The sequence below is a fragment of the Rana temporaria genome, chromosome 3 (assembly GCF_905171775.1).
Source record: "Rana temporaria chromosome 3, aRanTem1.1, whole genome shotgun sequence".
In the NCBI taxonomy this organism is placed as follows: Eukaryota; Metazoa; Chordata; class Amphibia; order Anura; family Ranidae; genus Rana; species Rana temporaria.
This window is the reverse complement of record NC_053491.1, coordinates 463,900,202-463,911,376: the sequence shown is the minus strand read 5'-3', so window position 1 is coordinate 463,911,376 and position 11,175 is coordinate 463,900,202. Positions and strand designations below refer to the sequence as shown.

Genomic DNA, 11,175 nt, shown 5'->3' with positions numbered 1-11,175 from the left:
CTCTCTCTCTCTCTCTCTGCCCCATACCCTTCTCTCTCTCTCTCTGCCCCATACCCTGCTCTCTCTCTCTCTCTCTGCCCCATACCCTGCTCTCTCTCTCTCTCTGCCCCATACCCTGCTCTCTCTCTCTCTCTGCCCCATACCCTGCTCTCTCTATGCCCCATACCCTGCTCTCTCTCTCTATCTCTTTGCCCCATACCCTGCTCTCTCTCTCTCTCTCTCTGCCCCATACCCTGCTCTCTCTCTCTCTCTCTCTCTCTCTCTCTCTCTCCCCCATACCCTGCTCTCTCTCTCTCTCTGCCCCATACCCTGCTCTCTCTCTCTCTGCCCCATACCCTGCTCTCTCTTTCTCTCTGCCCCTTACCCTGCTCTCTCTCTCTGCCCCTTACCCTGCTCTCTCTCTCTCTCTCTCTCTCTCTCTCTCTCTCTCCCCCATACACTGCTCTCCCTCTGCCCCATGCCCTGCTCTCTCTCCCTCTGCCCCATGCCCTGCTCTCTCTCCCTCTGCCCCATGCCCTGCGCTCTCTCTCTCCCATACCCTGCTATCTGCCCATACCCTGTTCTCTGCCCCATGCCCTGTTATCTGCCAATTCTTTGCTCTCTGCCACATGCCCTGATATATGCCCCATGCCCTGATGTCTGCCCATGCCCTGCTCTGTGCCCACATGCCCTGCTCTTTGCCTCATATTCTGTGTGCCCCCTTGCCCTGCTCTGTGCCCCCTGCCCTGATGTGTGCCCCATGCCCGATGTGTGCCCCCATGCCCTTCTATGTGCCCCTATGATATGCCCCATGCCCTACTGTGTGCCCCGTGATATGCTCTACTGTGTGCCCTATGATGTGCTCTACGGTGTGCACCATGATGTGTCCTACTGTGTGCCCAATGCCCTACTATATGTCCCACTGTGTGCCCAATTCCCTCCTTTTGGCCCTGTGATGTGTCCTGAGCCCCCATGCCCTGCTGTCTGCTCTGTGCCTCCATGCCCTGCTGTCTACCCCTTGCCCTGCTCTGTGCCCCCATGCCCTGATGTCTGCCCCATGCCTTTCTCTGTGCCCCCCATGTCCTGATGTCTGCCCCACACCCTGCTCTGTGCCCCATGCCCGGCTATCTGCTCCCATGCCCCGCTCCATGCCCCTAGGCCCTGCTGTGTGCCCCCATGATGTGTGTGGGTGTAGCTTGAGTGTGGGCAGGGATACATGGGGCCCCATGATGTCCTGTTGCCCGGGGGCCCCATGAGTTGTCAGTCCGCCCCTGATGAGGAGCAGCAGAAACAAGGCTAGTCAATGATGAGCATTGGCTGTAGAGATGTATCACCGGTTGTCACTGCCAGAGGAACAGCTGCAGTAGATCATGTTGTGAGTAAAAAAACTGGAGGTCTTAAAAAAAGAAACAAAATAAGGCAAAAAAAAGGGCAATTGTGGGGAAGGTGGGTGTGTGGGCTTCTGAGTTTACCTGGACATAGATTTAGGAGGTGATTGCTGGTCATGATTAATCATCTATTATTGAGGAATTATATTGGAATTTGTGGCATTAAAGAAGTAATATTATAATCTGAAAGTAAATGTCTTTGTGTTGATCTTTTTGGATATAGTATAATATATTGTGAAAACACGGTACCTGATGTTCAAGAGCACAGTGTCATGGAATCTGGTATACAGGCATCACTAGCAGCATACTGTGTTTCCACAAAAATAAGCCCTACCCCGAAAATAAGACCTAGCGCGATTATCAGGGAGGGTTGCAATATTTGCCCTACCCTGAAAATAAACCCTAGTAAAGTTAATGTTAAAAAATGTATCCACTTTATAAAACTTCCACACTGTTATAAGGTGCAGTGTCCCCCCCTCCCCTGAAACGATCAAGCAAAATACCCCATTCACAGCCAGAAGTGTTCTTCCTTTCCTCCTGGCTGACATCTTGCACCCCCTCCCGCTTGAAGCGGAGAAGAAGAGCTGAGGCAGGTTACATGATCGCTGAGGGCTGCTGTAAAAAGTACTCATAAAACAGCCACAAAGGCAGACACACTGCACCCTACACCAGCACAATCCTCCCAGAAAATGGACTACATAATCTTAAAAGTACTTTAATCAAGATATTTTTGGGGGTATTAAAATAATGTGAAGATACTGATATTAATAAGACATCCCTCGAAAATAAGCCCTGGGGTCTTTTTGGTGGCCAAAATTAATATAAGAACCTGTCTTATTTTCAGGGAAACACGGTAATATAACATATTCTATTTTTAAATATTAGGAAATATTACTGCTATTACTGTATATAGGATTTATGTAGTGCCACCAGTTTGTGCAGAACTTTACAAAATGAAGGCAGACATTACACTTACAATACAATTCAATACAGAAGGAATCAGAGAGCCATGCTCGTCAGAGTTACAATCTAAGACGAAGGGTCAAGTAATACAAGAGTTAATAACTTGACGGGTGATCGGAAGAAGTAGAAGTGGAAGAGGTAAAGGTACAGTTTATTAGTTTGAAGTAGAATAGGCTTCTCTAAAACAGTGATGGGTTTACGGGGATCACCTAAAGGTGGATAGAGTAGAAGATAGTCAGACAGATTGGGATTTCCATAGCATGGGAGAGGCTTGGTAGAAGTCAAGAGTCGAGCATAGGAGAAGGTGACAAGGGAGCTAGAGAGCAGCAGAAGTAGGAGTGGAGAGAATGGTTTGGCTGGTATTTTGAGAACACATTAGTGATGTAGCTGGGGCAGAGTTGTGGATGGCTTTGTAAGTTGTTAGTACAGTATTTTACATTTTATTTGTTGGGTGAGTGGAAGCCAATGGAGGGAATGGCAGAGAGGGGTCACAGACACCGAGCAATTGGTAAGGTGGATGAGTTTGGCAGCAGCATTCACGATGGGCTGAATAGGGGATAGCCTATGTAAAGATAAGCCCATGAGGAGGGAGTTGCAGTAGTTAAAGGAGAAGTCCAGCCTGAGCCCATTACAGGAATACAATCCGTTTTGCACTCCTGTGCCTCATTTTCAGCAGAGAGCGGTGAAGTCTGCTCTCCACTGACATCACATAGATCAGTCCAGGCAGCGTGTCAGCCCGACTCTAGAAGTCTGGATACGCCAGGTACCTGAACTGATGGGCATCTCAGCCTCTCAGCGAGCCACTGAGAGGCTGAGATGGCCGCTCCCTGCCCCTTCACAACTCAGAGCTCCAGTGAGCATGGAGGAGAAGAGAGGAGAGTTGCTGATTGACAGGCAGCAGCTCTCTGCTCTGGGGAGGTGAGAGAACCGAGCCATCAGCAGTGTTTGGTGGCTCGGTTCTCAGTGAAGAGGCGGCGGGGGAAATATGCATCATCGGACCGATGCTGCATTCACCTAGGTAAGTATGACCATCGGCCAATAAAATAAAACCCCATACTTCTCTTTTAACGCAAATGAGGACCAGGGAGTGAATTCAAAGCTTTGTGATGTCATTGGTTAAGGAGGAGCACATTCTGGAGATGTTGCAGATGTTGAGGCAGCAAGATTTGGATAGTGATTTGAAGTGGAACCAAAAGAAGAATTCAGAGTCCAAGGTTACACCTAACACCCAGGTATGCGGAGGCGGACTGATAGTTGTGGCATCTGTCTCGACAGAGAAGTGAGGGGAAGGGGCACGTGGAGGAATAAATATTATGACCTTGGTTTTCCATAGATTGAGTGTGAGGAAGCAGCGTGATATCCATATTGATAATTTGTATATTGCAACTCACCAATTCTCAGATGTGGTGTCTTTATTAGTTTTCCCTTTTCTATTTTTTTCTCCTTTATATTCACCTGGTGATTCAGCCAGTAAGCCTGCTATTTTTCAACAGACTAAGTTGTCCAGCCAAGGCACTTAGAGGGTTGAACCAAACCTGGAGTTCATCTTCAATGTGTTAGTCAACCCCATCTAAATCTGTTAGTTTAACACCACTACTGTCTCCACTACTGTCTCTGTCACTCCTCCATCCAAAGTGGAGACACCCTAAGGCCTCCTACACACGACCGTTTTCCTCGACAGAATCCATCAAGAAACATGGTGGCAGAGCTTTTTTGCAGAGGAAAACGGTCGTGTGTATGTTTTTCATCGAGGAAACTGTCGAGGAACTTGACGAGAAAAAAAGAGAACAAGTTCTTTTTTTCCTCGACGGGAGTCTCAATTTCCTCATCGTGTTCCTCGTCGGGCTAATTTTTGACGAGAAATACGTTTGTGTGTATGCTAAGAAACCCGCGCATGCTCAGAATAAAGTATGAGACTGGAGCGCACCTTCGGTAAAATTAGCGTTTGTAATGGAGATAGCACATTCGTCACGCTGTAACAGACTGAAAAGCGCAAATCGTCTCTTACCAAACTTTTACTTAACACGCAGTAACATGAGATTAGCAAAAGCAGCCCCAAGGGTTGTGCCAGTGGAATCGAACTTCCCCTGCCGTTGTATGTGTTGTACATCACCGAGTTTGAGAACGAGGAGATTTGGTCTTGACAGTGTGTACGCAAAGAAAGCTTGTCAAGTTTCTCCACAAGCCTGACAAGGACCTCGTCGAGGAAAACGATGTTTCATTTACGACGAGTTCCTCGGTCGTGTATACGAGGCCTAAGACATGTAGCATGTTAATGGCTAGATCATCAGGTGAAAATAAAAGAAAAAAACTCCTTTAAGGATTAGTAAACTGCAATATATTACAATTTTCTTTTTGGATTTAATGCCTCTTTAAGCATCACATGAATCCCCAGTCTAACGAAGAGAACATTTGCAAAAAAAATTATAGGAAGTGTATCTACTTACATACAAGGTTACTCAATTCTCAGAAGGTTTATATCAGTACTCAGAGGAGTTGTATTGTCATGGACAGCTTGCAGTCATGCTCTTCAAGACAGGACTATGGAGAACACACAACAATTTTAACACAAGAGGAGTTTGTGGCATTAATACTGATGTGTGTTGTGTTGTCATAGTTCTGCTTCTCTTCTGTTATCATTTAATGTCCTTAGTACAAAACAGCAGAATGAGTTGCTTATGATTTCTGACTTATATAAGAAGAAGGGAGATTGCTTAAGGGAATCACTAAAATCAGGGCACAGGGTTTCCTTGGAGGATTAATTAAATGTAATTAAATGTAACTAAATCAAATTAAATCAATTAAAGTACATGTATTTACAGCTTCCCATATGTGTAGCAAGCAACCCCCCCTCCAAAAAAAATAAAAAATAAAAACTGTACATATATATATTTTTATAATACATATTATATATATATATAAAAATAATATAAAACTTCAGGGGTGTTAGCGAATGTAATATAATAAATTCTGTTATTTTATGTAAATTGATTTTTAGATTTCAATAAGCCCCCACTTGCAGATCCTATCAACTACAAGACCAGGGCTGTGGGAAACAGACTCTTGTCCTCATTAACAAAGGCACAGGGTGCTTTGCAAAAGGGTCAGTCCTGGCAAGGTAGTTTCCCTCTCCCACGTAAAGGGTATGTGATCTGGTATTGTTGACAAGAACTCACCCAAGCTCTACTGCATGATTGCAGAATGATGAGCTGAATAACAGTGCTCAGGCTTGTTGTGTCCTGTAAAAATCAAAATAGTAAGAAATGCCGGCAACTCGCTTGCTTCTTCTTCAATTTTTATTAAGCACTAACAGCAGTGCGACATCTAAAGTGCTAACATGTTTTGGCCGTTTTGCGGGTTGTAAAAAATGACATTTTTAATGGTCTAGAAAAAAGCAGAAATGTTTTCAACCCGATTATTGTTAAACCGGCCTTGCCTACACACGTTTGTGAAAAGAAAATGCTCTAGCAACACGTACGACGGCACTATAAAGGGGAAGTTCCTTACATGATACACCTTCCCTGACAGACTTTACACATGGTTATATTAAAAAATGGTCTACTATTCTACAACGCCCAATCTCGTTATTGGATTGGGGGAAAATATGGGCCAATACGTCAAAAATCTCACATTGTGTAGTGCAGAGGGAGACTGCCTTTAAAATTTTGATGTTTTGGTATAGGACCCCGGACTTACTGCACGCTCGTGACTCCACCCTTTCTAAGTATTGTTGGAGGTGCGGAGGGTCTGTGGGTTCCCTTTTCCATATTTGTTGGGACTGCCCCCTCATTGGCCCTTTTTGGATTAAGATTCAAGAGCTCCTGCAGAAACTGCTATCTCACCCTGTGCCTTTGTCACCTATACATTTCCTTTTGGGCTTGCCCCTTTCGGAATTGCCTAAAACTTTGCAGAAACTTATGTCCTTTGTTCTTTTAGCTGCAAAGAGAGCCATTCCTAGGCTATGGCTCTCCACTTCACCCCCCACTCTCCATCATGTCCTTTCTATCATAGCTGACACACGTAGGATGGAACATTTGACTGCTAAGGTTGATGACACTTTACCTCTTTTTGATAAGATATGGAAATTATGGGATGATTCTGAGTTCTCATCGGATTTTTTGTCCGAATCTCTTCAGGACACTTGATCCCCATGGTGCTTCCATCTGTTTATACTAGGTTTTTGTGCTTTTGTTTTGGATTTATTTTTTATTTATTTTTTTCTTTCTTTCTTTATTTTTTCACTTGGAACTAATCATTCTCATTGAGTTATGTTTATCTCAGATTACAGTATGTCTGCAATGCCTTGTTGAATGTTTGTTAAAGCGGGAGTTCACCCTAAAAAAAAAATTAAGATTAGATTCATGCTCATTTTGTCAAGGGGAATCGGGTAGTTTTTTTAAAAACGAAGCAGTACTTACCGTTTTAGAGAGCGAACTTCTCCGCCGCTTCCGGGTATGGTCTTCGGGACTGGGCGTTCCTTCTTGATTGACAGTCTTCCTACAGGCTTCCGATGGTCGCATATATCGCATCACGAGTAGCCGAAAGAAGCCGAACGTCGGTGCGGCTCTATACTGCGCCTGCGCACCGACGTTCGGCTACTTTCGGAAAATCGTGACGCGATAGATGCGACCGTCGGAAGCCTGTCGGAAGACTGTTAATCAAGAAGGAACGCCCAGTCCCGCAGCCCATACCCGGAAGCAGCGGAGAAGATGTATCTCTAAAACGGTAAGTACGGCTTAGATTAAAAAAAAACTACCCAATTCCCCTTGACAAAATGAGCATGAATCTAATCTTAAAATTTTTTATTTCCGGGTGAACCTCCACTTTAAGAAATGTCTTGCCAGACTTTATATGTGTTCCTGATATGCTTTCGGTTCAATTTGCTTTGTATTACCGAAAGTTGAAATACCTTTTCTCTTGTGATATGCTGTACATTGTCTTTAATCTTCTAAATAAACAATAAAAAAAAAAAAAAAAAAAGGGGGAAGTTCCATTCGAATGGCGCCACCCTTGGGGCTTTTGCTGATTTCGTGTTAGTAGAAGACGATTTGCGCTTTTCAGTCTGTTACAGCGTGATGAATGTGCTATCTCCATTACGAATGCTAGTTTTACCAGAACAAGGTTTTTTTACATCGTTAAAGCTTACACACGACCATTTTTTACGACGTTAAAAACGACAACGTTAAAAACGACGTGAAAAATTAGAGCATGTTCTAAATTTTAAATGACCATTCTTTACATCGTGAAAAATGCCCTGGAGCCCACACACAATCGTTTTTAATGACATAAAAAAAATGGCATTTTTTACAACCCAAAAAACGGTCATGTGTACGCGGCATAAGAGCTTTAATCGGCCCGAAGTCCTCAAAGCCTCATCACATAAGAATCCTTAGAGCCCCCCTTACATCAGAGTCCTCAGAGCCCCCTCACATCAAAGTCCTCCAAGCCCCCTTACATCAACATGTGTCCTCAGAACCTGGGGCGGACTGACCATTCGGGCTCTTGGGCACTGCCCGAGGGCCCATGCCACTAGGGGGCCCCATCATGGTTGCCAGCCTAAAAAAAACAGGGACAGTATGTAAAAATCTGTTTTTTTTTTTAAATCCCAAGATTATAGCTGCCCTGCCTCTCCAGTACCTTTTCATTGTGTGTATGTGTATTCTGTGTGTATGTATACTGTGTGTCTGTGTGTGTATACTGTGTATGTATACTTTATGTGTGTGTGTGTGTGTGTGTGTGTATACTGTGTGGCCCACATAATCTCCTATTGCCCAGGGGCCCCATAATATCCTATTGCCTGTGGGCCCCATAATCTCCTATTGCCCCGGGGGCCCCATGAGTTGTCAGTCTGCCCCTGCTCAGAACCCCCCTTACATCAGTGCCCTATCTTATAAATAGTATGGCATTGGCACAGGTGGCAAAGGTTGGGACACAGAGAATATCTACATGGGGAAACACCCATCCTCTTCTGAATGCTGGAGGTAGCCCTGGATCAGTACCATGGTATCAAGCTGGTTTCATAAATCATTTGTCTTCAGAACCTTCCCTGTTGACCCCGCTGTTCGATATCCTAGATCTTTCTCAAGGAGTTGGCATCCCCTTGTTGGGCCCATACCAAAGCTCAACCTGGCCTGTTGCCAACATTTTTCTATAGTCACCTCTTGGGGTTTTGATCCTCCCGCATAAAGAGTAGGGATGAGCCGGACACCCCCCCCGTTTGGTTCGCACCAGAACCTTCGAACGAACCTAATATGCAAGTTATTGTCAGAACACAGGTTTGAGAACCTGGGTCTTGCCCCAGAGAACATGTATCAATGGAAAAAAAAGTTTTAAAAACTGTCGTTTTTTCGGGAGTAGTGATTTTAATGATGCTTAAAGTAAAAAAAAAAATGAAAAATGACTTTAAATATCGTACCTGCTGGGTGTCTATAGTATGCCTGTGAAGTGGCACATGTTTAGAACTGTCCCTGCACAAAATGAGATTACTATAAGAAAAAAGTCATTTAAAACTGCTTGCGGCTTTAATGTAATGTCTGGTCCCTGCAATATGGATGAAAATCATTGAGAAAAATAGCATGGGTTTCCCCCCCTCCCCCCAGGTCATTACAAGCCCCTTTGGCCCTATATACTCTGAACAGCATTATACAGGCGGTGCAAACAAGACAGGCACTGTAGGTTTGTTGTTAAGTAGAATCTGTTTGTAATTGTGAACTGGTACTTTTTTAAAGTGTAGCTCCAGCCATAAAATCTATTTTTAAGCTTTTCTGAAAACATAGAGAAGGGTTATCACCCCTGTAAACATTTGTTTTGCTGTCTGTGTGCATCTGTTCAGAAGATTGCAATTCACTTTCTGTCCCAATGACAAATGATGTTTTGAAAATTTGTTTTTTTTAGTGAAACAAGGTTTGGTGATAAAGCATCAGTGGACAGGAGACACCCCTTACAGAAGAGAATTTCCCTTCCTAGTGGTAGATTTCCTCTCACTTCCTGTTTTCTCCTTTCGTTTGCAAGTAGGAGTCGTTTGTAAGTTGGATGTTTGAAAGTAGGGGCCTGCCGTATATACTCTTCAGAAATTTGGGCCCTAGGTGTTGGTGTTGCCACAACACTGTAAGCCCTCACAGTTAGTCTTGGTGGGCGTTGGAACGCCCTGCTGTGTGAACTATTATATTAAGAATTGTAATTACATGCCATTGTTGAACAGTGGTAGAAAAATTGGGCCTTTGGTGCTGGTGCTGGTGCCACAACTCTGTAAGCCCTCACAGTTAGTCTTGGTGGGCACAGGAATGGGCCCTGCTGTGAAATAATAGATCAAGAATTGTAATTACATGCCCCTGTTGAACAGGGGCAGAAAAAATGGACCTTTGTTGGTGGTGGTGGTGGTGGTGCTGGTGCCACAACACTGCAACCCCTCACAGATACTCTAGTTGGAGCGCAGGAATGAGCCCGCTGCAAAGTATTGCATCAAAAAATTTAATTACACGCCCCTGTTAAACACCAAGACCTTTGACCTTGGCCTTGACCTTAACAATAACCCTGGCAACCTTGAACTTGTTATTATTTTCTTTATTTTTTAAATACAATGTTTAATTTATTTTTTATTATCTATCTTTCAATTTTTTTAGATTGTTTTTTTTTTTTTTTTTACACGATTAGATTGTTTGCAATTCCTCTCCTGCAAGAAAAGGAAGATACAATGTATCATCCTCTTCTTCAAAAGAGGAGGGAACCCCAGGGGCAGGCTCAGAGTGACTGATCACTGTAATAAGAAGTTATCACAACAATAATGTGACCAGGAACCGACAGTAATACAAAAAACAAAAAACAAACTCGCCACCGTCCCCATCTATAGCTGGCTATCGCAGTAAGCAGCATTGGAAGGCTAAAAAAGGTATCAACAAAGCCAAGGAGAAATCCAAGGAAAAAACCCAAGCCTACTTACCGACCAGCTCGCAGACAACCAATATGTTTTTGATTGTAAAATAACAAACTGTGGAAAATTTCAAGGGGTGTGAATACTTTTTCAAGGCACTGTATGTAGGACCCAATTTCCACACTTTATTTTATTTGCTGAAGCACCATAATTGGACAATATTTTCATGTTTGGTATGCTGTAAAGTGTTGTTGATGTCGGTACTTTTATGGTTGTATATTTATTTTTTACGGACTGCACTATTTGCACAAGTTTATTATTATTATTATTATAGCATTTTTTCTGTATATACTCAAACTGCTCCTGCAGTAATCTGTCTCCTGTGTGTTTCATACCTGACCAAACAGTGCTAAAACAGTGTCAGGGCTTGGCTCAGCCCTTCCTTCTCTGAGCTGGCCGCTAAGCTGTCGGCTAATTGCCAGCTCCTATCTCTCCACAGTGACTCACTGTTGATGATTCTGCTCGTCAGTCCTGCCTACTTAAGCCGTCCAGCTCAGTTGTTCTCTGCCTTCGCCTTGGTTAACATCACAGAGACTATCTCTTGCGTTCCTGTTGAAGACTTGCTTGGCGGACGTTCCTTCTGGCTCCAGATCCTGCTTGCTGTTCTACTAAGTTCTTCTCTGGCTGTCTGACATTTGGCTTGACTGACTATCCGATCCGGTTCCCGTTTAACTTTTTACTATTATTATTATTATTATTATTAATAAACAATTGTGATTTAACTGTACTTCTGTCTCGGTCTGATTTGTGGTTTCTGACAAATAGGCACTATCTGCATCTTCATATAATGACACACCAACCATCTGTCACACAATATATGGGAATTGTGAATGAAAACCTGTTTCAGTCTGCAAGACACCTGAGAGAAAGAAGTTCACCTTCCAGCAGGGCAATGATCCTAAACAGACAGCCACT

At 43.7% G+C, this 11,175-nt stretch overlaps 1 protein-coding gene across 1 annotated transcript in view; it reads right to left on the bottom strand.

Moving 5' to 3' along the window:
• LOC120930601 (extracellular calcium-sensing receptor-like) overlaps window positions 1-6,282 on the bottom strand; it is a 37,342-nt gene extending 31,060 nt beyond the window's left edge. The window contains exon 1 of the mRNA XM_040341776.1: window positions 6,173-6,282. Within this exon, the coding sequence (XP_040197710.1) occupies window positions 6,173-6,282 (110 nt within the window). The remainder of the gene's footprint in view (window positions 1-6,172) is intronic.
• Window positions 6,283-11,175: the final 4,893 nt, after the last annotated feature.